Source organism: Urocitellus parryii, unplaced genomic scaffold (assembly GCF_045843805.1).
Source record: "Urocitellus parryii isolate mUroPar1 unplaced genomic scaffold, mUroPar1.hap1 Scaffold_53, whole genome shotgun sequence".
Lineage (NCBI taxonomy): Eukaryota > Metazoa > Chordata > Mammalia > Rodentia > Sciuridae > Urocitellus > Urocitellus parryii.
Genome location: NW_027554068.1, coordinates 1,757,688 through 1,785,008, shown reverse-complemented (window position 1 = coordinate 1,785,008; position 27,321 = coordinate 1,757,688). Strand labels below are relative to the sequence as shown.

At 35.2% G+C, this 27,321-nt stretch overlaps 1 protein-coding gene and 1 pseudogene across 4 annotated transcripts in view; one reads left to right on the top strand and one right to left on the bottom strand.

Annotated features, from left to right (window-relative positions):
* LOC144252721 (secernin-3-like) overlaps positions 1 to 3,219 on the bottom strand; it is a 34,088-nt gene extending 30,869 nt beyond the window's left edge. For 3 of the 4 annotated variants that reach the window (XM_077794861.1, XM_077794862.1, XM_077794863.1), the window contains exons 1-2: positions 3,143 to 3,219; positions 1,220 to 1,386 (exon numbers count right to left, since the gene is read on the bottom strand). In XM_077794861.1, coding sequence (XP_077650987.1) covers positions 1,220 to 1,375 — 156 coding nt within the window. In that variant the 5' untranslated portion in view covers positions 1,376 to 1,386; positions 3,143 to 3,219. The remainder of the gene's footprint in view (positions 1 to 1,219; positions 1,387 to 3,142) is intronic. The other variant, XM_077794864.1, reaches the window with a different exon arrangement.
* A 20-nt stretch (positions 3,220 to 3,239) lies between these two features.
* The window catches only part of LOC144252723 (corepressor interacting with RBPJ 1-like), a 36,057-nt pseudogene continuing 11,975 nt past the window's right edge, over positions 3,240 to 27,321 (top strand).

Below are 27,321 nucleotides of genomic sequence, written 5' to 3'. Positions count from 1 at the left end.
ACATGTATTTCAGATTTCCTGTTTTCTGGGATACTTTGGTTTGCAATTTGAAGCAATGAAGATCTCTGACATGCTAGAGGGCTCTGCCTGTTTTTTGTGTCAATTCATGGCCTTGGTGATTTGTCTATAAACTATTCTAAATTCTGGCTCCTGGTCAGAATTAGACAAATGCCTTTTGTGAATAACATGCCACCCCAGAACTCATCTAGGAACGGGTTGTCTTGTAAGCAGAGTGATGCCTGACTTCTTAAAATTCATTTATACTCACCTTCTGTGGCATCAAGAAACATGAACACCCATGGGATATTCTCATTGAAAGTTGTCACATATAAACCAGTGTTTTTAAATATTAGAGGTTACACCTAACATTATTCTCTGATCAAAGGAAGTTTTCAATCACTGTTGTGTAAAAAGAGTTACGAAATAATAGTGCTACATCTGGAGAAACAATCCAAGGGCCAGTGGGAAACAAAAATTCAACATCATCTCAAATAGAAAGTTGGGGACCCTTCTAAGAGTGTCAGATAGAAGCAGTTTTTCCCTTGGTGGACTGTCTAATTTTTTAAAAGAGAGAGAGAGAGAGAGAGAGAGAGAGAGAGAGAGAGAGAGAGAGAGAGAATTTTTTTAATATTTATTTTTTGGTTTTCGGCAGACACAACATCTTTGTATGTGGTGCTCAGGATCGAACCTGGGCCACATGCATGCTAGGCAAGCACGCTACCACTTGAGCCACATCCCCAGCCCAGGACTGTCTAATTTTTATTGCTTGGTATTAAGTGGAGAAATTAAGCTATAGATTCTGGTGTTTAAGACAACCTTGGTACTCTGGCGATGTGAGGACTGCACTGCCTCTTAGAAGATGGACTAATATCTATGGGTGTTATCTTATACTTTTTTAATGACATTCTTTTAAAAATGAGTTTCCGGGCTGGGGTTGTGGCTCAGTGGCTGAGCACTTACCTAGAATGTGTGGGGCACTGGGTTCAATCCTCAGCACCACATTGAAAAAATACATAAATAAAGGTATTGTGTCTATCTACAACTAAAAAATATTTTTTTAAAAAACGAATATTTTTTTAAAAATGAGTTTCCTCTGTTGTACATATTTATGCACTCTTTGTGAGGTGAAGGTGCTTCCCAGATTTAGACTTGGAATGAAGGCAATTTTTAAAAATAAAGATTTGAATATCTAGAAAATAAAAACATATATTTTACCTACCTTAAGAGGTTCTCTGTTATCATGAACTGCAGCAGGAAAATAAACTACCTCTTGTACTTCATCACAGAGTCTGTCTGAATTTTTTCCAAAAATAATCCTCTTATCAATTGTTGCTGGGGGTAATGCCACAAATGTATCACAGGAATAGGGCTCCATTTTCTAAACAACTACCAATCACATAGAAGTTTTTAAATAACAAGAGAAAATATTGTTAAGTATATACAAAACAAATACTCCTACTCTCTGGCCAAGGGATATTATTACCATGTCTAATAAAGGGTGTTCATTAAAGCTTTAAATATCATAAACTATAATACAATAATCAACATGACTTAAGAATCAACCATGAACTACAAGAATCAACAAGAAAATAGCAATGTGAACTACTTTCTTCTAGTTGATGGGTCAAATTTATTCTCTAAAACCTTTCTCTCCTAAAGTCTCCCCTGAATTTCTTTTCATTATTCCTATATTCGGGAATCTCTACACCTAGCCTACTGTTATAAAGGCTATATTCTATATATTTGTGCACCAGTCCTCTTATTGGCAATAAAATCCTTATGAGGCGAGAGTATGCCTTAATTATCTTTGTATTGTTATCATTGAAACTTACAGGGGGAAAAAAAAAACATGTTTTCAGTATTTTCTCGAAATAAGAAAGAAAAGGTTTCCTTTGACCTAAGGAAGAATATGCAGAGATTATAATATTAAAAAGACAGAAATTTTGAAACAGATTCACTACTTCAAATATAAAAAATGTCAATGAAATTCCAATTGTCAATATTTTATGGTGGAAGTTCACAAATATAATTTGTAAATCCTGATTGTAGAATTTCATATGTAGATTGTCTTCACTAGAAATTTGAAAAATTTAAATCATCAATTTTAGTAATATACTTAAGTATTCTATACATTATTTTGCTTTCAGAATAGACACATTGTTTTAGCTGTTTATTTTATAATGCCCAAACTCCTGAAGTTTTTCTCTTCTCAATGATGAGAAAGAGGTCACTATCCTTATTGTTCTTTTCTTTGAGTATTTCAACTTTTATATCTTGCATCTCCTTCTATTTGTGTTCCAAAGTTGGTTCCACCACTACATAACTTTGACAAGCTATTTAATTGTTCTATGCTTGCAGGCTCAATAGTAGAATAAAAGATTAAACAGAGCTATTACGGGGATTTCAATTAGACAAGTTAAGCGTTTTGCTTAACATGAAACATAGTAGATCCTCAAATGAAAAATGTTATTATCTGGCAGAAGAGTAAATTACACAAATAGTCTAGTCTAAACCCCGCTAGAGGACTTGGTTGATGTGTGCTCTATAATAATAGCAGCCACATCTATTCAAAACCCTGGAGTCCTGACGTCCATCACGCTGCACTAGGAGATCTCAACTATCCAAGAGGGGTCGTCAGGGAAGCTAGGTACAATTGCTGCCTAGTTAGAATGGTACTTGGCCCATTGAGGACATGAAACTTGGACTCTCACACCATTTATCACTCAACAAATGTTTGCTGAACATCTTTCTGCACTAGGGAACGTACAGCTGGAAATAACTAGAAACAAAAGGAGCTCCCGCTCCTGTAGAGCTGACATTCTATTTTATAGCTTTCAAAAAGCATCACATCGTTTGAACCTCACAATCGTACTCCAGTTAAAGCGAGAATTACTCTCTCCACAAGACAGGTGAAAAACCCGGTGCAGAAAAGTTTTTGCAACTCGTGTCAACGTTCAACGAAAGCAATGGGCTCGAACATCTGACAGCTGGTAGAAAGAGCCGCCACCGCGGACCCCATACACTGCGTGAGAGGATCAAATGGCTGTGGCCGCGAGTCCCGCGGTCAGGCAGCGCTGCGCCGCAGCTAGTCCAGGGCTCTGGCCTCCGCTGCGCACATTCCTCCCTCTAGCAAGCCCCTCACCTGGCCTCTGCGCTTCCAGAAGTGACAGCTGAAAGTAGCGGGAGGAGGCGCCAGTTGACGGAAGCTGTCACCTTTGACCTAGGAAGTTCCCGCGGCTGCTGGAGGCGCAGTTCCGGTTAGGCGGCAGAGTTTGTTTACGTTGCTCGCTGACCGGTTGGTTGCCTTCCTCAGCTCGGATGCCAAGATGGGGAAATCCTTCGCCAACTTCATGTGCAAAAAGGACTTTCATCCTGCCTCCAAATCCAATATCAAAAAGGTGAGTAGAAGAAACCCAAAGGGATCTGGCTTACGGCCACTGGGTCCCCAGGGGCTGCTGGGGTGAGAGTGGTGATGTCGCTGGGATGCCAGGATATCACCTCCTCTCCAGGCCAGAAGCCCAGGTGCTCTCGCCCCCTTTTCCTCACTGATGAAGCAGGCGCTCTACGTTTGTTCTACATCCAAGACGAGTTGGGATGCTCTCGTTGGCTCTGTCGGTCAAAGTGTAAATCCATAAAACGTGGAGCCTGCGCTCACAGTTGCTCAATACTTGCCTTAACTGGTTCGGGTTTGGTCTTTTCGAATCCGAGGTTCACGGCTCCTTAGTTTTATCCTCTACAAAGACGACTGTTTATTTAAGATAGATCGTATAAAAGAAATCACCCTCATTGAATATTAGCGTTTTAAATAATTAATTACAGTCGGGGCGGTGACGCACTCCGGAGGATCTCAAGTTGGAGGCCAGCCTTTGCAATTTAGCGAGATCCGCAACTTCGCGAGACCCTGTCTCAAAATAAAAAAAAAAAAAAAGAAGAAGAAGAAGAAGAAGGGGTTGAGGATGTAGCTTAGTGATAGAGTACATCTGGACTCAATCACTGGCACCAAAAATAAATAAAGCAAAATTAATTTATTAGAGGCTGGAGTTGTGGCTCAGTGATAGAGCACTTGCTTAGCATGTGTGAGGCACTGGGTTCAATTCTCAGCACCGCATATAAATAAATGAATACAATCAAGGTCCATCAACATCTTAAAAAATATTTTTTAAAAAATAATTAATTAGGGCTGGGGATGTGGCTCAAGCGGTAGCGCGCTCGCCTGGCATGCGTGCGGCCCAGGTTCGATCCTCAGCACCACATACAAACAAAGATGTGTTCGCCAAAAAATAAATATTAAAATTCTCTCTCAAAAAAATAATTAATTAATTAATTAATTACAGTTTGGCTAAGCTCAGGGCAGAAAAACCATAGCGAAAATGATTGTGGTGAAAAGCAAAAGGATGAAGTAAAAAGTCAGGGCTTTGGAGGCAGACGAGGATTCTAACCATTCCAGCATAGTCGGTATTAGACCTTGCATAAAATATTTATATATTTATTTGTTTATTGGTATTGGGGATTGAACCAATGGGCTACATCCCAACCATTTTTTATTTTGAGACAAGTTCTGCTAAGTTGCTAAGGATCTCTCTCTACAAGTTGCTGACACTAACCTTAAACTTAGCAATCCTCCTGCAGTCCCTGAATTACAGGCATTGTCACACAAAATAGTTAATATTCCTGATCCAAAATTTCTTAATCTACAAATAAAGGATGATCAGTATCACTTGCTTTGACTTGTAAAGTTGTGAAGAGTAAATGAGATGGTGTATCTCATCCAGCCCCTAGGACTGTCCTCCATAAATATTAACACCTCATACCATTGAACTGCCATCCTTTTCTTTATACCCTGCATTCTTCCTTGAATGTGTATCTACTTTCCTAAATCTCTATCTGTGCCTTTGGGGGGAAAAAATGAGATAGTGTGGGTAGAGGATTTGAAACAAAGTGAGTGCTTACTACTGTGTGCATCACATACAGGGGGTACTAAAATTGTTAATTGACTATACACACAAAGTTGTGAAATGAACTAGGCTTTTAATTTTATATATAGCATGTTTTATGTTTTTGAGTTTTATATAGCCATGTGAATATGTACATATATATGTAAAGTATGTTACCACCATGTAAATAGAATTATGTTTTATATACTAATGCATATGCATTAGAAAATCTTTGGCAGAACAGGGCATAATAGTGCACACCTGTAATATCAGTGGCTTGGGAGACTGAGGCAGGAGGATCACAAGTTCAAAACCAGCATCTGCAACTTAGTGAGGCCCTAAGCAACATAGAGAGACCCTGTCTCTAAATAAAATTTTAAAAGGGCTGAGGGTGTGTGGCTTGGTAGATAAGACCCTTGGGTTCAATCCCTGGTGCCAAAAAAAAAAAAATCTTTGGCAAGGGTTGGGGTTGTAGCTCAATGGTAGAGCACTTGCCCAGCACATGTGAGGCACTGGGTTCAATCCTCAACAGCACATAAAAATAAATAAGTCAAATAAATATATTGTGTCCATCTACAACTTTAAAAAAATTTAAAAAGAATCTTTGGCAGGATATGCAATAAATGGATAACACTAGCAACCTGTGAATACAATTACTTGATAAAAAATAACTTTTAATAACCAAAACTAAAAAATAAATAACCAAAACTTATAAAGCATTCTATGCTTGTAAAGCATTCTAATCTATGTCTCATTCTCTTTACTATTTTTATGGTGTTGTGAATTTCACACAGACACCTTTACCCTAAGGTGTTCATGCTCCTGAGCACTTCTGTCTTATTTCTTTGGTTTTTTGTTTTGTTTTATGCTGAGGATTGAACCTAGGGCCTCCATCATGTTGGGCAAGCACTCTACCACTAAACTAAATCCCTAGCCCCTGTCTTATCTCTTTGTTTCTTTTCTTGTCTCTTTCTTTTTTTCCTACAATTTCATTTCCTTTCCCTTTTTTCTCTTTCTCCAGTTCTCCTCTCTTAGGGTATTGGTGACACCCAGTAGCATTGGTGGCCATTGCATAACACTACTTCTAATGTTCTGTACTAATGGGTTATCTATGTTAAACATATTCTATGTAAAGAAATGCTTTTTTTGCTCTCTGAAATAATGTAGGGACCGGTACAAGGTGCTGTTGTACCACACATACTGAAAGCAGTTCTCATGTTTGTGTGAAAGTATAGCTATGTTGAATGGTTGAATTTTAGGATTTATATCAAGATACAAATCATATTTTCAGATATTATTTTGTGATGATGTCATTATTACTAAATTGGACTGTCATAAACAATGCCATTTTATATTTAATTATGAAAAAAACTTGCTACTTAACTTAAATCCAACTATTTAATTTACTTTTTTACTTTACTCATTTAGGTATGGATGGCAGAACAGAAAATATCATATGATAAGAAGAAACAAGAAGAATTAATGCAACAGTACCTTAAAGAACAAGAGTCATATGATAATAGGTGAGATATGCCCCTCTGCCATTGTTTATAGAATAATCAATTACAGGAGACTAATCCCTTTACTCTCATAGATGGTCACTTTATTTGACTTTACCCATAATTCACGTAAAATGTATTTTCTACGACTCATATAGTTTCTGAGAAAAGCTGGGTGTGGTAGCTGCTTCAGAGGTGTGGCAAGAGATTTGCTTGAGCCCAAGAGTTTGAGACCAGCCTTGGAAAATAGTGAGACCACTGTCACAAAAATAGATTTAATAAACAAAGCACAGTGGGGCACATCTGTATTCCTAGCAGCTCAGGAGGCTGAGGCAGGAGGATTGGAGTTGAAAGCCAGCCTCAGCACCTTAACAAGGCTCCAAGCAACTCATTGAGACCCTGGCTGTAAATAAAATATAAAAAAGGGATAGGGTTGTGGCTCAGTAGTTGAGTGCCCTTGGGTTCAATCCCCTGTACAAAAATATAAATAAATAAATAATAAAAATAAGTAAACCAATCAATAAAAATCAAGTGAACTGTAGAACACTCCTCTGTTTATAGGCATTGGGTTGCTTATACTTTTGAGCTATTGTGGATAATGCTGTGTAAATCTTTAGAGGTAACTGCTCAAGTTCCTGTTTTCAATTTCTTTAAATATATTTTTAGGTGGGGCTGGGATTGTGGCTCAGCGATAGAGTGCTCGCCTAGCACTGGTGGGACTGGGGTTTGATCCTCAGCACCACATAAAAATAAAGGCATTGTGTTATGTCCATCTACACCTAAAAAATAAATATTAAAAAATAAAATTAAAAAATAATAAATATATTTTTAGGAATGGAATCACTGGATCATATAATTCACCAAATTCTTTTCTGTAGTGACTGTGCTATCTTTTTTTTTAATTAGAACTTTATAGTTATATATAGTAGTTGGGGGGCTCATCCCAACAAACTCATACATGCATGAAATTTTAATTCAGGTCATGATCCCCACTTTTTCCTCCCATTTCCTTCCCCTCTCCCATTCTCCTTCCTCTACTATAATTCCATTTGCTTATTTATTTATATTTGATCAGTTCTTTTTACTTATGCATAATGGTGAAGTTCCCTGTTGATTTTTGTTTGTTTGTTTGGTATCAGGAATTGACTCAGGGGCACTCAACCACTGAACCACATCCCCAGTCCTATTGTATTTTATTTAGAGACAGGGTCTCACTGAGTTGCTGAGCACCTCACTTTTGCTGAGGCTGGCTTTGAACTCATGATCCTCCTGCCCCAGCCTCCCAAGCCACTGGGATTTCAGGCATGTTTTTGTTTTTTAATTTATTTTTTATTTTTTAATTTATTTTTTATTTTTTAGTTATAGGTGGACACAATATCTGTATTTTATATTTATGTGGTGCTGAGGATAGAACCGAGAGCCTCACCATGCTAGGCGAGCGCTCTACCTCTGAGCCACAACCCCAGCCCCTCCCGGCCACAATTTCTTAATCCATCATTTATTGGTGGGCACCTGGGTTGATTTCATAATTTAGTTATTGTGAATTGCTCTGCAATGAACATGGAGGTGAATTTATTGCTGTAGTATGCCAATTTTAGATCTTTTAGGAAAATACCAAGGAATGAGATAGGTGGGTTATCCCTAGTTTTGTAAGAAATCTCTATACTGCTTTCCTGAGTAGTTGTACTAGTCTACAGTTCCACAAAAATGTACAAGTGTACTTTTTCCTTGCCAGCATTTACTGTTTGTGTTCTTGATCGCTGCCGTTCTGACTGGAATAAGATGAAATCTTGGTGTAGTTTTGATTTGCGTTTCCCTGATTGATAGAGATGTTAAACATTTTTTCATAGATTTTTTTGACCATTTGTGTTTCTTTTTTCAGAAGTTTCTGGTTAGTTCTTTGGCCCATTTATTGATTGAGTTAGTTGGTTTGAGTTTTTGTTGTGTTTTTTTGGGGGGGTATTAAGTTGAATTCTTTATATATTCTGTATGTTAACCCCCTATTGGAGACGTCACTGGTCAAGATTTTCTCCCATTCTGTAGCTCTCTCTCCATACTTTTAATAATTTCCTTTGCTGAAATGCTGTATTTAACTTTTTTTTTTTGTTTTTTTGTGTTCAGCAGTAACCATCCTAGTAAGTATGAAGTGGTATCTCATTGCAGTTTTGGATTTACATTTCCATAATATTTAGTGATGCTGAGCTTTTTAATTTTCACTTTTTAAAAATATTTTTTAGTAGTAGTTGGATACAGTATCTTTATTTTATTTATTTTTATGTGTTGCCGAGGATCAAACCCAGGGCTTCGCACGTGCTAGGCAATTGCTCTACTGCTAAGCCACAACCCAGCCCTTAATTTTCATTTTTTAATGGTGTTAATATAAGACAAAATTTACATACTTGTGTAAAGATATGTTGACTTCTAAGTATATTAAGAGTTTTTGGGGCTGGGGATGTGGCTCAAGCGGTAGCGCGCTCGCCTGGCATGCGTGCGGCCCGGGTTCGATCCTCAGCACCACATACCAACAAAGATGTTGTGTCCACCAATAACTAAGAGTTTTGGCATCATCACCATAATCTAATTTCAGAACGTTTCATCTCTGAAAAAGAAATCTTATACCTATTAGGAATTACTTCCAATTTCCCAACCTTGTCCTTCTTCTACCTCTCAGCCCTAAGTAATTGCCAGTCTACTATCTCTATAAATTTGCCAATTCTGGACATGTCCTGTACATGTGGCATCTTGTAACTGATTTCTTTTTCTTAGCATGTTTCATGGTATGACATGTATCAGCACTTAATTCCTTTCTGTTGCTGAATAATAATCCATTGTATGGATGTCTGTACCTATGTTCCTTTGCTTCTCTTTTTTTTTCCATAACAGTTGTTTATAGAATCCAATGGAAGTAAGAGAAGAATCTCAATCATGTAGCATATCCATTTTGATTGTCTTTTCCAAGTATGAGAGGAAATTCTATTTCCTTGTTGGCTTTCTTCTTTATAATTAGCACTTTACCTGTATTTTTTTTTATATTTATTTTTTTAGTTATCGGCGGACACGTTGTTTGTATGTGATGCTGAGGATCGAACCCGGGCCGCACGCATGCCAGGCGAGCGTGCTACCGCTTGAGCCACATCCCCAGCCCTTTACCTGTATTTTTTGAATTAAACTTTAACTCAGGCATACAATTTGTGGCTGAGGATTTTTTATAAAAAGCCAAACATTTCTTTTTGTAAATGGAACCTGAACAGGAAACTTTCAGTGTTAAAATGGAACAATAAAAATAAGATTTTTGAGGTACAGCAGGCACTGATTCTATCATATTAAGTTGCTTATTGGAGAGTTTTTTTAAAATGAGTCTTTTTTCATTGGCCTCACTAAAGAATTTGATTCTCTCATTTAGATTCTTACAAGCATTAATTGGCTTTGACTTTCTCAAGAAAACCCAGACTCATTTTCAAAACTGATTCCTCACAATTAAGAAAAACTGTTGGCAACCTTGTCCTTGTCCAACTGTTTAACTTAATTCCAACTCTGTGATGACCTTCAGGATTTCAACAGCATTTCAGAATTTAAGAAAAGTCCTTTAGAGTGACCGTAGAGCTTTTCCTCTTTTTTGTTGAGAGGACCAGAATATTTCAAGTAAGAAGACGGTTTCAAAACTTACAGCCTATTATTAAAGAAATAGTATTGTGATTTCCATTCACATATTCTAAAGAAACAGTATTGTTTGATTTCCGTTCACATATTCTAAATGTCCTCTAATCAGTGGGGTAAAATTTTAGAATTTGAACTCTAACAAAAAAAATATTTATTTTTATTCTCTTGGGGTTCCTTTTGGGGTGGAAGGATAAAATTGTTAAGTTTATTTCTTATGTCATTTAGATTGCTTATGGGAGATGAACGTGTAAAGAATGGCCTTAATTTCATGTATGAAGCCCCACCAGGAGCCAAAAAAGGTACTTGCCCTGTTTCCTTAAAATATTTTATATGTTTACAACTACAGATTGAGAACTGCTGGGTGTGATAGCACAAACCTGTAGTGGCAGCTACCAGGGAGTCTCAAAACAGGAAGAGGCAAGTTCAGGACCAACCTGCACAACATAGTGACCTCCATCTCAAAGAAATTAATTAATCAAAATTTTTAAAAAAGATTGAAAACTGCTAATAGACTTTTTTTAAGAGAGAGAGGAGAGAGAGAGAAAATTTTTTTGTTGTTTTTAGTATTTATTTTTCAGTTTTCGGTGGACACAACATCTTTATTTTATGTGGTGCTGAGGATAGAACCCAGCTCTCCACACATGCCAGGAGAGCGTGTTACCGCTTGAGCCACATCCCCAGCCAGCTAACAGACTTTTTAAAAGTATTCTTTGTTTTTAAAGATTGTTATCATGTCAGGTGCAATGGTGCAAACCTATAATCCTTATCTGGGAGGCTGAGACAGGAAGATCACAACTTTAGTAACACCCTCACTTAAATAAAAAGGACTGGGTTTGTAGTTCAGTGTTAGAGCACCCCTGGCTTCAATCCCCAGTACTACAAAATAATAAATAAAAAATAAATAAAATTGGTTTTCTGAGGAGATAATAAAGAATAATATTATAACCAATAAAGTAGAATAAATATTAAAAATATTGTTCTAGTAATTTTTCATGAGGTGTCCTTTTGGGAGGAAAAAAATCTCAACACCAGCAGAAATGCATTTATTCTTTTATAATGTGGTTATATCTTTAGTCTTTCCTTCTAAATATACTTGTGTATATAAAATACAATATTCACTATCTGTAAAAAGCATAAAAGTTTCAAAATTAGCAATTAACAATTAGCAGTTAACATGTTTGTTAAATATAGTATTGTTAAATTCAGTATTGTATTTTATCCTTTCGTCCTTGATTTTTATCTCATGCAAAAAGAAAGAAGTCAAACCAGTACAATCTTACAAATTATAATCAAATAACATATCATAGTGGTAATATACATTTGATTTTTACACTGATAATTTTAACTTGTCTTACTTTTTCCCCTCCTGTATTTTTGATATGCAATCAAGAAAACAAAGAGGTAAAGCACTATTTACTGTTTTAATTTACTTATAATTAATTTTGATTTTATGGAGAAAATTGAAAGACTTTTTAATGAATGTTTTAGAAAGAAGAAACAGAAGGAGAGACAGAATACAAATTTGAATGGCAGAAAGGAGCTCCATGAGAAAAGTACGGTCTGGTTTGCTTTTAAGATACAATATATATCACTATATCTGCAATCCCATCTTATGTTATTACCTTTATATGCATTAGAGAAAGTAACTAATATGAAAACATTTTTATTGAACTTTCTTATGCAACCAATCTACTTTTATCATAGTCTTGTTTTATATTCTTGTTCTTTTTATTTATAAATTACAAACTATAAGCCTAGATATTTGATAACTATTTTGAAATATTAAATAGACTATAGTTCTGTATACTTATTGAAGTAATAACACATTTCATATTGTTTTGAGGACTATAACTTTTTCAAGTTAACTACCATTGAATTTATTAAATTATTCTTAATATTTTATTTATACATTTTCTCTATTTAATAGATATGCCAAAGATGACATGAACATCAGAGATCAGCCCTTTGGCATTCAGGCAAGTGACATGTATTTTACCCTTTACGAATAATTTTTATTTAGTAAATATCTACATAATTATCAAAAAGGTGTTCACGCTGAAAAAGAACAATATGGTTTGTATTGGTATCAGATGATGGTAGGAATAAGGAGAAAACATTAAATGTGGTAGACTGACCAAAAATGTGAATCAAAATTACTAATAAGAGTTATGGGGAGGCTGGGATTGTAGCTCAATGGTAGAGCGCTCGCCTAGCATGCGTGGGGCCCTGTGTTCGATCCTCAGCGCCGCATAAAAATAAATGAATGGAATAAAGGGATTGTATCCAACTACAACTTAAAAAAATAAATATTAAAAAAAAAGTTATAGGGCTGCAGTTGTGGCTCAGCTGTAGAGCCCTCACCTAGCATGTGTGAGCCCTGGGTTTGATCCTCAGCACCACATAATAATAAATAAATAAGATAAAGATATTGTATCCAACTGCAACTAAAAAATAAATACTTAAAAAAAAGAGTTATAATGATGTTGGTGTCTGCTCTTTTCCAAGAATTTGGAGAATTAGGTCATGACCAAGAAAAGATTTAAAACAGTAATTTGTTTAGAATCAGGGCAGCCTGTCACTAGAGGGAATCCTTATAAAGAAAATGTTGTTGGAACCTTTCCTTGCTTGTTCATTTATATATTATCTGTAACTTAAACAGCAGAGCTGAGTCCTTACAGTTGGCACAGAGGTTGGGCCTGAAAAGCCTAAAATAAGTTCTATTTGAACCTTTACAGGAAAATTTTGCCAGCTCCTGGTTTAGAAATTTGAAACTTTTAATTTTGACTTATTAAAACTAAGAAATTTTAAGATGATATTGTTATATTGCAACCAACTAAGAAGTAAAAAACAATAGGATTCAGCTTAGGTGTTAGGCAGGATTTATAATAAGATTTTAGTATTTGTATTAAATTTACCAAACTTAGTTTTGTAGTATCTTTTCCTACAGATCTTTTTAAAATGTGAGTAATTTAACTTGAATCCTGCCAAACATTGGTTAGATTCGTAGTATTTTAGTAACCAAAAGAATATTCATTCACTTTTCTCAGGTTCGAAATGTAAGATGTATTAAATGTCACAAATGGGGTCATGTCAACACAGATCGAGAATGTCCTTTGTTTGGTCTTTCTGGAATCAATGCAAGTTCGGTTCCCACTGATGGCTCAGGTAGGCATTAGACATGATTTTTTTTAGAATTTAGGTAAATAAGGAAAGAAAAATAACATTTTTTTCTTTAATCTGAATATTTTTTGTTTTATTTGAGTTTTATTGTTTTAGACTAAGGCACATTACCAAAATATGATTATCATTGAGAAATTCTGTGTTGAAACTAAAATGCTTTGTAATAGAATTAAAATGTAATTTTTCCAGCCAAAGGCCCTATGAACTTGATTTTTTAAGGTAAGATAACAATAAATACTTTATCAGGTTAGTGGCCTAAAATTAGAAAATAAATGGTTGATTCTCATATTTAGATTCTCCTGATTTTTAAAAAAGGCTGGAGTGAAAGCCTCAGCAATCATTTCTCTTTGGTTCATGGAATTAAAAACAAAACTGAGTAAAAAAAGATGATAAATATGTTTAAATTGGGTTTATATTGGAAAATTATTTATCTTACTACGTATTATTTTCTAAAAAAAAATTTGTCCACTTGGGTTTGCATCATTTTGGCTCTTCATAAAAAGGATACTAAAACTGTGAAGTTTTAGCTTAAGTTCATCATTATCTTACTACTATTTCATTGAGATAGCCATACTAATTTAATCCTGTCTCAGAATAAGTCATAATAGAAATACCCTACTTAATTCTATAACCTTCAATGAGTAATTTCACTTTTATGGGCTTCAACTCCTGATTTTTTTTTTTTTTGGTACAAGGGATTGAACCCAAGGGCACTTTATTACTGAACTACATCCCCAGCCCTTTATAAAATCTTTTACCTGGAGGGAGGGTTCCACTAAGTTGCTGAGAGTCTGACTGAATTGCTAAGGCTGACATCAAACTTGAGATCTTCCTACCTGAGCTTCCCTAGTCACTGGAATTACAGGCATGAGCCATCACACCCAGCTCAACTCCTGATTTTACAATAAGGATGATAGTATGACTCAGATTTTCAGCACTTTATAAAGCAGCTATAGAACTCTTTTTTTTTAAAGAAATCTTACATAAAACCCTAAAACATAAAAGCACTGCTATTTATTGAAACAAGTCCTCTGGGCATTAAGTCCCCTTCTTTCAGTCGCAAGGCCTCCAGTCATCTCTTTAGAATCTCTATGGCTTTTGCTGTTCACCTCAATCTTGAGCCTAGGGTTCACCCTCATTCAGCTTTCAACCTTTTGCATCTGTTCTTACTTTCTTCTAGAAAACCACGTTCAAAAAAGTTCATCTTAATATTAGGAGTTTAGGAATTTGATCCATCGTTATTTTGGGCATTTCCCTAGTGGTGGTATAGATGTTAGAATTGGTGAAGGAAGCATACCTATAAAATACTGTGATTGATTTTTGAAAAATCTTTATTCCTGTAAAATAAGTTCAGAAACCACCTTTTAAGGAGAAGGAGAACTAGTTGTTCAGTTGTAAGACAATGTTAATACAGTCTTTGTTCTGGCAAAATACCTTATAAAAGAACTTACCAGGGCTGGGGATGTGGCTGAAGTGGTAGCGCGCTCGCCTGGCATGCGTGCGGCCCGGGTTCGATCCTCAGCACCACATACCAACAAAGATGTTGTGTCCGCCGAGAACTAAAAAATAAATATTAAAAAATTCTCTCTCTCTCTCTCTCTCCTCTCACTCTATCTTTAAAAAAAAAAGAACTTACCACTGATACCACAATACAGATACTCTTAATAACCCACATAGCTAATTCTCCCTCCTTCCCTGCCCTCTTCCAATTAGTAGAAGGGATAAAGGCCCCAAAGGAAATAAAACCCCAAAGAAAATGGAGTGGAGTAGGTCATACATCACGAACCCATTTGGCTCAAATATTTTTGACACTTCCCTTTCTTAGTCCAGAGATTCATTGTTACATCTTAAAAGTATATTCTGTTTTCAAGATAGGGTTGCTTCTTTCTCATCTTTTCCTTCATGCCAGTCTTATAGTTTCCTTACACCTACATGATTCATGGGTTGTTTTGAGACAGGCAGAAGTAGTAGCTGTCTTTCTTCCCCAGCCTCATCTTACTCTGATCCTGCTTCTGAGAGAATGAGTAGGATAGACTCCAGGCTTAGCCCTTTCTTTTAATAATCAGTAGGCCTGCCTTGTCTTGAGTCTGTATTAGAAAGTATGCTAACAACAACCCAAAGAACTTGTGTATTAACCTATTTTTAAAAGTATTTAAAACAAGAGCTGGGGTTGTGGTTCAGTGGCAGAGCACTGGCCTCGAACATGTGAGGCACTGGGTTCAATCCCCAGTGTCACATAAAAGTAAATAAACAAAATAAAAGTATTGTGTCCAACTACAACTAAAATATTTTTTTAAAATAAAGATATTATGTCCATGTTTAACTAAAAATATTTTTTAAAAAAATAAGTATTGAAAACAGTAAAACCCCACAGTCACATGCCACACAGTTAGTAAATTCCTGTTTAATGCAGCTGGTTATTGACTTTTCTTTAGCCCTCCATTTGTATCCATTAACCTTATGGTAATTCAGTGTATGCAATTCAGGTTTTTGTATGCCATTCATTGGGGTATTATTGTAGAACTATTCTTTTCAGTTAAGTGAACTTTGTCCAAATAACATGAATGAAGTAGAAAAATACATAACTTGTTGAATCCTATTGTTTTACCTATATTTAACCATATTTAAGAAGTCTACATATATTGACATATGTTACATACAATATATTGTCTGTTTTGCCTGTGAAATTTGGTAAAGACTTGAAAGAACTGTATACAGGGTGTTGGAGCAAGTATGGTAAGATGAATATTTCAATCCTTTGTTAATAAATTGAACAGCCATTTTGAAGGGCCATAATATATATCAGAAGTATTCAAAACATCATTTGGGGCATGCCTGTAATCCTAGCTACTCAGGAGGCTGAATCAGGAGGATTGCAAACTTGAGGCCAGCCTTAACAATTTACTGAGGCCCTGTCTCAGAAAAACACAAACAAACAAAAATCCACCATATCCTTTTACCTTCCAGTAGTTAAAAGAAAGCAATAAGGTATACCCTCAAAGATTCACAGTAGTGAAAGATTAGAAACAACATGTAGACTTCTCAAGTATGGTTAAATATAGGTAAAACAATAGGATTCAACAATTTATGCATTTTTCTACTTTGTTCATATTATTTGGAAAAAGTTCATTTGACTGAAGAGGAATTCTACAATAATACCCCAATGAATGTCCATCAGTAGGGGGTTTATTCAGCAGTTATTTATGAAGCAATTATAAGTTCTGTGATGAAAATGTAATTGGAATCTGTGATCAAAACTAACTGGGGAGTTACTATATTAAGTGGTCAGAAAGGCCCCTCTGAGGAAGTGATGTTAAGATGAGACCTGAATGACAAGACGATTACAGCAGTGTGAGATCTGGGAAAAGAGCATTTGGCGTATCAGGCAAAAGGAACAGCCTTTCATACAGAGGGACCATCAATCCTGATAGGGCACATACTTAGTGGCACTCACCTAGTGGTTAAAAACATTGACTAAAGGGCCTGGGGTTGTGGCTCAGCGATAGAGCGCTTGCCTAGCCATGTGTGAGACCCTGGGTTTGATCCTCAGCACCACTTAAAAATAAATAAATAAAGGTATTGTGTCCAACTACAACTAAAAAATAAATATTAAAAAAATATTGATTGAAGATGACTCCTTAGATGCCTGCTTTAGAACTTCTACTGTGCTGCTTCTTAATTGTAACTTTAGGCAAGTTATTTAACATCTCTTGCTGATATGTATAAAACATAATAATACCTACATCTCATAAAGTTGTTATGAAAACTAGATAAGTTAATACATGATGCTTAGAATAGTGCCTGGCATGTAATAATCACTTCTTGAGTATTTTTTTTATTAATTGTGGAGTATCTCCCGCAAATGGAATACTCTACAACCGTATGTAATATATATACATAAGTAATATAGCTAGAGATCTATGTTGATTTGTAAGGATATAGGAGGATATATCAAGTGTAAAAAAAGTTAAATGGTATCAATTAAAAGTATGTAGGATAAACAAAATGTCAGGCATTCCATAATTAAATTGGCTTTCAAGGATGAAGTTATTTTTAAAATCTGTATGACTTTAGATGCTCTACCTTTTATGATAAAAGGATGACTTACTGATATAAGAGCCTCTATTTTTAGGGTTGTCGGTGTAGCTCAGTGGTAGTGCATTTGCCTGGAGCCTCTGGATTTGATCCCTAACCACCCGCACCCCCCAGAAAAGCCCTATTTGAAAATTAATTCTTAGAACCAGTTTATTATTTATTTTTCAAACACTTGTTTTTAGCAACTATGTATTTGACATCCTACACATTAGCCAATAAGTTTTTTAAACTTTATGTTCTGGTTTATTGAAGGTATAGACTATTCCTAGTTTCCAATCAAATCAGAAACATTAACATATCACATAAGAGACAGTTGGGCACAGTGGTGCATGCTTATAATTCTAGCAGCTCAGGAGGCTTAGGCAGGAGTATCACAAGTTCAAAGCCAGCCTCATAAACTTAGCAAGACCCTGACTCTAAATAAAAAATAAAAGGGGCTAGTGACAATCTACTCAAAATTAGAATACGATTTAAGAGTCTGTTTAATAGAGGAAAGCATTGTTAAATTAGGTAGTTAACAGAGTAAGAAGGACTAAAATGATCTCTGAAGAATTAAAATTTAGATAGGTAGAAAGAAAGTTTGACACCCCCCCCCAAAAAAAAAGACCTGAAGAAAAACATAAGCACAAAAGAATTTAACTTGAATAGAATAAAATTTGAATGGCTCTCAAGATGGGATGGAGGGAATTTGTCCATTCATCCTGCAACCAGTGTTTCCCAAGCTTACCTACTGTAAGGAATCATTTAACACAGCTTGTTTAAATATTGGTTCTCAAGCTCCTGCCCCATAGGGGCTATTGAATAAGAGTCCAGAGAAAAGTCTGAGAATCTTATCCTCGGATAATGCTTATGATCTGTTGTTTGTCTTTGGAAGGCAAATAATATAGAGGAAAATGAAAGAGAAATGTGTTGAAAGAGCCTTTACATAAAAAAGGGGGGGGACAAATTTTCAACATTTCTAATTTTTAAGTATTGTAAAGAATCTAAATATCGTGCAATAGGGGAATGGCATGATATTAATTAAACTAGGTGTGGTATCGAAGGCCTATAATCCATCTACTCAGGAGGCTGAGGCAAGAGAATCACAAGTTGGAGGCCAGCCTCAGCAACTTATTGAGACCCTGATTCAAAATAAAAAATGAAAAGGGCTGGGGATATAGTTCAGTGTTAGAGAGCACCCCTGATTTCAATTCCCAGTACTCCAGATAAAAAATACTAACTGAATTTTCATTGGAATTAGTTAAGATGTTAATTTGATGAAATTACAAGCAATATTATTTTGTATTAAAATTTTAAAATAAACTTAAAATTTAGCCTTTTTAAGCACTAAAACTCTTCAGAAAGCTAATGCTTTCCTTTCTATTCCCATGTTAAGTTTATTTTCAGAATATTAGAACAGCTAAAGGAAGCAGAGTTATGGTTGTGGTGCAAAGGCTGTGTTCACAATGAGAAATACCTAACAGACTGAATTAATTCTTTGCCTTAATCTTTATATCTTTAAGATATTAGGGAAACTTTATCTTTATATCTTTAAGATATTAGAGAAACTTCCATTTCCAGTTTTTTCTTTCAAACTGACAAGGTATGAGAGTAAAAACTGCCATATACACAGGGTATTTTAATTTCTTAAATTCTGTATCTGAATTGTCTAAGAATATCTGAAGACATTGAACTCTGTTAAAATTGAGAAAGGAATAGGGATTCATTCAGTTGTAAAGCCCTTGCCTAGTATGCACAAGGTCATAGGTTCCATCTCCAGCACCACAAAAAAAGAAAAAGAAATCAGTAGCTTTCACTATCTAGGCTATTACATAAGGTGAAAGTTACCAATCTGCTTCTGATGTACCATCAAGGTTGAAAACCATTATCTTAAGCTGTTTATAAGAATAATTGAAGATTTGGGAGGATAGTACCTTTTACTATATATTTGTTTGTTTAACTTGTGTTTTATTTATCATAAAGTCATAAATTTATCCTAAGGAAATAGTCATGAATATGTCCTAAAGATTTAGTCACAAAGAATTGTGTATGATAGTGAGAGACAATACTAAAATATCTAGTAAAAAAAAAAATTCCCTCATACTGGGGTTTGAACCCAGGGGCATTCTACCCACAAGCTATATCCCCAGCCCTTTTTATTTTAATTTTGTGACAGGGTCTTACTAAATTGCTGAGGCTGTTCTCGAAACTTGTGTGTGACTGTTCTGCCTCAGCTTACCAATCTGGGATTATGAACATGAACCTGGACTGTTGAAAGGAAATTAAGTGAATTATGGAACATTGTTATAATGGAATTCTGTACAATGCAGCATTTAAAATGATAAGATTTCTTAATGATGGGGATATTTTTTAAAACATTTAGTGAATTTTTTAAAAATAGGTTATAAGACAGAGAAGTTACAGTTGTATATCTGTTTATGTGTATAGGTAGACACAGAAACAGATATTTTAAAGAAAAGGATTGGAAGGAGATAGACCAAATTAATAGTGGTTGTGTTTGGGTAGTAGGATTACTAAGATTTTTAGTTTTATCTTTTTGCTTATCCATATTTCCAACAGTGAAGATAAATTACATTTATAAATTTTTAAGTGAGCATTTCTTTAAAAGAATTAAAAATTATACATAGAAATAAATTATTTTAAATTGTATTGCTCCATTAATGCCTCTAAAGTTTGACCTGAATTTAGCAGTAGTACTTAACTAAAGCTAATAGAAACTCTTAAAGGTTTCTCAAAAACAAAATCAAAACTCTACTATCTTAAATAGAAAAGTGAGTAATAATGATGTAATATTCTGAACTTGAATGCAATGAAAAATAAACTGACCAATTTCCTAATCCACTTGGTGATTCAAACTAAAAAAAAAAATCTTTTCATTTAAAAAAATCACCTATTGAATAATGTCTCACCAGTGAATAGAGATTATTTTTGCAATAAGGCAATTTCAGTAGATGTGGTTATCATGGGATAATCACACCCCTGGGGTACAGCCTTGTGCCTGTAATCTCCCAGGAGTGTAATTATTTCATGATAACTGCACCCCCTGGTGTTACATTATTTCTATTATGAAATTCTTAGTTTAGTATATAAAGTAACTTACTTTGATCACTGGAAACTGCAAGGTGCTGTTAGAATGCTCCAGCTGTGAGGTTTACAGAGACCAGCTATAAGATTTACTTCTCCTTTACAAAGTTAAATTAGGCAATCAAAATGCTTCTTTGGGCTAAGCATATCTTTTCTACTGAAAAGATCATCTTACCTTTTTCATCCACTCCAGATACATCAAAATTATCCTTAAAACTTGTAAGCTTCAGTGGTAACTGAATTTTTATAAAATATTCTATAACATAATTAAATGACTAATTCATATCTTTTATCTATACTCTGTAGAACTTATTTTTTATCACTGACTCTTAACATCTGTCAGTTATTTGTGTTTTTAATGTATATTGAAATTAAAAATCTTTTTCTTTTTTCTTAAACCACAGTGGAGTATTTCAACAGAGCAAGTGATTTGTTTGTTTTTTCTGGTACTAGGGATTGAACCCAGCCAGGGCCTCATGCATGCTAGGCAAGTGCTCTACCACTGAGCTGCATCCCCAGCCTTTTTATTGTATCTTGAGACAGGGTCTCACTAAGTTGCCCTCAAACTGAGGCTGACCTCAAACTGAGCAAGTATTTTTTAAACAGCTTTATTGAGCTATAATTTACATGCCATCAATGCAATGGCTTTTAGTGTATTTACAGAGTTGTACATCCATCACTATAGTCAATTTTAGAACATTTTAATTTTTCTAAAAAAGAAAGAAAGAAAATCCCTTGACCCTCACCCTCCAGTCCCCAGCTGTAGGCAACCACTAAACTACTTTCTGTCCCTATGTCTTTGCCTCTTCTGGACATTCCATTCTTCCATGGAATGTGTTTTCCCATTATGCTTAAATGCCCAGATATTCACACACACATACACCAGTCTTATAATAGCCCACCAGGATACAAGTTTATATGTAGGCACCTATAAAACAGGTAAATGTGTAAGATTTTCTTCAAAGAACATAAAGCAAAATTCTATTTTTAAACTCCTTTATTCCCTAAACATGGATTTTGTATCTCTCTCCATGTTTGACTTTCAGATCTTTTTCTTCAGGAAGCAAATAGTTAGCTCTAAATAGTTACTCTATAGGAGAGCTAGACATGCTGAAGCACTTCCATTGCTAATATTTTATTAAAGATTATTACACCTATATTTTTATACCTCATGAGAGTTACTGGCATGTAATTTTTCTTTCTTGTTTGTATTTGGTTTTGGTATCAGGATGATGTTAGTCTTATAGAATAAGTTAGGTAATGTTCCTTCTGTTTCTGTTATCTAGAAGAGATTATTAATATAATTTCTTCTTAGGGCTGGGGATGTGGCTCAAGTGGTAGCGCACTCGCCTGGCATGCGTGCAGCCCGGGTTCGATCCTCAGCACCACATACAAACAAAGATGTTGTGTCCGCCGATAACTAAAAATAAATAAATAAATAAATATTTTAAAAATTCTCTCTCTCTTTCTCTCTCTCTCCCTCCCTCCCTCCCTCCTTCTCTCTCCCTCTCTCTCCCTGTCTCACTCTCTTTAAAAAAAAATATATATATATATATAATTTCTTCTTTAAATATTTGATAAAATTAACTAGTGAATCCATCTGGGCCTGTCACTTTTTGTTTTAGAAGGTTATTGATTGATTGTTGGCTAAATTTCTTTACTAGATAGATGCCTATCAAATGACCTTTTTCTCCTTTTGTCAGCTTTGGTAGATTGTGTCTTTCAAAGAATTGGTCCATTTCATGTAAATCAGATTTAATGGTATAGAATCATTTGTTGTATTCCATTATTACCCCTCTAATGTCCATGGATCTGTAGTGTTGACCCTCATTTCATTTCTCTTTCCTTGGTTAGCTAGAGCTTTATCAATTTACTGATCTTTTCAAAGAACCAGCTTTTGTTGTGATTGATTTTTCTCCCTTGTTTTCCTCTTTTTATTTCTTCTCTTCTTATTTTGAATTTAATTTGCTCTTCCTTTTCAAGTTTTATAAGACAGAAGATTATGTAATTGATTTGGGAGAGGTGATGAAGTTTGAACCCAAGGCCTCACCCATGCTAGTCAAGTTCTGTTCCACGGAGCTACACTCCAGCTCTACATATTGATTTTAAATCTTTCTTCTAATACATGTATTTAGTACTATAAATTTCTTTCTGAGTTGGTTTTTGCTGTGTCCTACAAAATTTAATAGGTTTTATTACAATGATTTCTGACATTAACTACCCAGAAATAGGCCAGACTTCACAGGTTAACAGTTCTCCAAAGACTATTCTCAATTAAGACACCAGCTACAAATTTGGGAGTTCCTAGACCACCCACCAAACCTGCTACAAATCCACGCTTCCTTCTACCTGCCTAAGGTTTGATAATTCACTAGACTGACTTACAGAACTCAGAAACTAACACTATACTTGTGATTACAATTTTACTATAGTAAAAGGATAAAAATCAGGGTAAGCCAAAAGAAGAGGTACATAGAACAAGGTCTGGGAAGGTCCCAGACACAGTCTTCCAAAGTCTCCCTGTAGAGTCAGTACCTGTCAATCTTCTTGTACATAAATATATAACAACTTTTATTAACCAGGGAAGCTTATCCAAGCTGTCTAGTTTTTATTGGTCTTTATTACATAGTTGTGAATGATCAAAATCATTAGCCATGAGATTTAACTCTTCTATCTCCAGCTCTTCTTTCTTCCTCAAAGGGCTTCTCTCACCTAGCTCAAAGTCTAGCCCTCTAATCACATGATTTATTTTTCTGGTATGGTCAGCCACTATCTTGAGTCAGCTCTTTTTTTGTTGTTTTGTTTAGTATTTTTTTAGTTGTAGGTAGACACAATACCTTTATTTCATTTATTTATATGTGGTGCTGAGGACCGAACCCAGGGCCTCTCACCTACTAGGTGAGTACTCTACCACTGAGTCACAACCCTAGCCCTTGAGCATGATCTGATCATGTATATTGAAATTAAAAATCTTTTTCTTTTTTCTTAAACCACAGTGGAATATTTCAATCATGAGTCACCATCATGAGGCACATCAATAACATAAACTATCAGGACCCACCAAAGATACTCTTATTACTCAGGAAATGTCAAGAGTTGAGGTTCCCTCAGAACTGGGGACAAAGGCTAGGCATGGGGACCAGCCCAGCCATTCAGGAAGCTGCGGCATGAGGATCACAAGTTCAAAGCCAGCCTCAGCAATTTATTAAAGCCCTGTCTCAAAAAATAAAATGTGTTGGGGATGTGGCTCAGTGGTTAAGCACCCCTATGTTCAATCCCTACTACTTTAAAAAAAAGAACTGGGGACAAAGACCAGCCCAAAATTGTTATACAGCAGTTGTATTGTCTATTCTTAGTTGAAAATATTTTTTACTTTTTCCTGAGACTTCTTTGATATATGTGTTTAGAGCTCTGTTATTTAATCTCAAAATATTTTAGGTTTTTCTTTTACTTTTATTAAGTTGTGTTATATGGCCCAGATGTGGTCTATTTGGTAAATGTTCTATATGAATGTGAGAAAATATATATTTTTCTGCTGTTGCTAGGTGAATGAAGTATTCTATAAATGTCAATTAGGAAAAAAATGTCAACTAGATCCAGTTGATGGATCAGTTCAATATATTCTGATTTTTCACCTGTTGTATCTGTCAGTTATTGATAGAGGGATGGGAAGTCTCCAGCTATAATAGTGGAGTTGCCTGTTTCTAAAGATACTCATCAGTTTTTGCTTTACACATTTTGATGCTCTGTTAGGCACATACACATATTTGGGTCTTTTTGGAAAATTGACCCTTTGACCGTTATGTAATACTCTATTTAGCCTTGGTATTTGTCCTTGCTCTGAAATCTGTTTGTCTAAAATTAATATGGCGCCAGGTACAGTGGTGCATGCTTGTAATCCCAGCTACTCAAAAAGCTGAGACAGGAGGATTACAAATATGAGGCAATCATACTTAACAACCAGAGCAACTTAGCAACCCCCAGTCACAGATTTAAAGAATAAAAAGGGTGGCTCAGTGGTTTTAACGCAGTGGTAGAGTTCTCCTGGATTCAATAAAATTAATATATATGCTCCATCTTTATTTGGTTATTGTTAGCCTGGGGTATATCTTTCTCCATTCATGCACTCTTTTGCTTTGTTTTTATTTTTGTTTTTTGTGGTGCTAAGGATCGAACTCAGAGGCTACCACATGCTAGGCAAGCACTATTACTGAACTAACCCCATCCCCCATTCTTTTACTTATAATTTGTGTCTTTTTTTTTTTTCAGTACTGGGGGTTGGGCCCACGGGTACTTAACCACTGAACTACATCCCCAGTTCTTTTTTGAGATAGGGTCTCACTAAGCTGGCCTTGTCCTTAAGATCTTTCTGCCTTTGCCTCCCGAGTTGCTGGGATTATAAGTGTGCATCCCCCAGCTCCTGTGCCTTTATGTTTAAAGTAGATTTCTTTTGAATATCATACAGTTGGGTCTTTTTTTTTTCTTATAGTCTCTTAGTTGGTATGTTAAGATTCTTTATATAAAAGTGATGATTGTTATACTTAATAGCTTTCATTTTTTTAACATTTATTTTTTAGTTATAGGTGGACACAGTATCTTTATTTTACTTTACGTGGTGCTGAGGATTGAACCTAGTGCCTCACACATGCTAGGTGAGCACTCTACCTCTGAGCCACAACCCCAGCCCCTAGCTTTTGTTTTTTGTAATTGTTTTCTATTCATTGCCCTCATTCATCGTTTCATTTTTGTTCTTTTTCTGCTTCATCTGGTTTTAAATGAGTATTTTATATGATTTCACGTTTTCTCAACATTTCAATTATACTATTTCTTGATATTTTTTTTAAATTGGTCATCTCAGACTTTGCAATATACACGTATAACTAAGTCTACTTTCAAAGAACACTCTACAACTTCCTGAATAGTGCAGGTGCCTTTTAACAAAGTACCTAGTTCCTGTTATATAATAGAGTTCTTCCTTCCTATCCCTTAAACATTGCTGTTATAATTTCATTTACTCATAAGCTATAATCATTTATTTTTGCTATCTTTATTTTGAATCAGCAGTTATCCTTTGGATCAGTTAAGAATATGAAAAATGGGTTGGGAATATACCTCAATGGTAGAACACTTACCTAGTATGCACAAGGCCATGAATTGATTCCCAGCACTGCAAATAAAGAAAAAAAATTGAAAAATAAAAGATCTGATTGATTTTATTTGACCTTCATTTATTCTTTCTTGAACACTCTTCCTTATGTAGACCTGAGTTTCTGACCTAGGTTATTTTGTTTCTCTCTGAAAAACTTAAAGACAGGTGTACTGACAGCAAATTCCTTGTTTGTCTGTTTATTTTATATTTTAAAGAAGGTCTTTGTTTTTATACTTTTGAACAATAATTTCAGTGATACTGAATTCTACATTGGTGGGGTTTTTTCTTTCTTTTTATTCATTTATTAGTTCTAATCAGTTAGGATACCTGACAGTAGAAAGTTCTTCAATTCATTGTACACAAATGGAGCAGAAATTTTCACTTTTCTGGTTGTGCATGAACTCAACCTATACCCTAAAGATTTAAAAAGTGACGCAACCACTTCAGTGTGTTGTGTATATGTACCATCATTCCATTTGAAAAATAGATACCTTCTTTATCTATTCATCTGTTGAAGGGCATCGAGGTTGCTTCCATAGTTTAACAACTATTCACAATTGCTAAACTGTGGAAGCAACCTCGATTCTGTCCCTCCTTCCTTCCCTTCCTTCCTCACACTAGATAGCATTAATCCCTTTATGAGCGTTGATCCCTCAGAGACTAAACACTTCTTAAAGGTCCCACTACCTCTCAACACCATAACACTGGGAACCAAGGCTCAACATGTGTATTGGTGGGGTCAAACTATATTCAGACCATAACAGACAGATATTACAACTATCAAAAAATTGACTTAAAAATAAAGAAGTTAAGCACCAATTCTCTCCTTTATAAAGTTGATCACAAGTGCTTATACTTGATTGTGGTTGATTTAATTTTTTCCTTTATATGTAGATGATTTTATGTTGTTAAATATTTTATGCAAGAAGAAGCTAGGTAGTCGTTGAAAAAAAAAATGTGGACCTATTAAAGAGATTATCTAGGCTGGGTACAATGGTGCACACCTATAATCCCAGTGGCTCAGGAGGCTGAAGAAGGAGGATTGTAAATTCAAAGCCAGCCTCAGCAACTTGGCAAGGCCCTCAGCAACTTAGCAAAACCCTGTCTCAAAATATTAAAAAAGTCTGGGGTGTGGCTCAGTGGTTAATTGCCCCTGGGTTCAATCCCTGGTACCAAATAAAAAGAGAAGTTTATCTAGTAAAACTTGTCAAGTCATATTGTGGCAGAAGTCAAAATGATACTCTTTACTAGTACTTTAAATTTTAAGTGACACCAGTGGTTAAGTTATTTCAGACTATTTGTATATATTATTATAAGTTAGTGATTAAATTTGTTAAAGTGTCTGTTCCTTGAAATTCTATTGATGTGAACAAATTAATTACAGTCCTGTTCTAAATGACTCTGTTCTGTGTTAAAGGTGTGTGTGGGATTAGAGGAGGCTACAACTCCCACATTCTCAAAGGGGTATTATGATTCTCAGATAACAATCATAATTCTCTCTTACATATTTCTTCCTATTAACATCATTGCATCCTTTCAAGGTCTTCCAGCCTCAAGTAATAGAAATTAGTTTGAGATTACCCAGGAAGGAAAAGGAGAATGAATGGAATTCAGTACACCTAATAAAACTAATTCTTCTACCCAAATCAAACATAATAAACTTAATATTAACCTTCATCATGTTCCAAATGCTTTGCTTTTTACCTTTTCTAAATTCTAT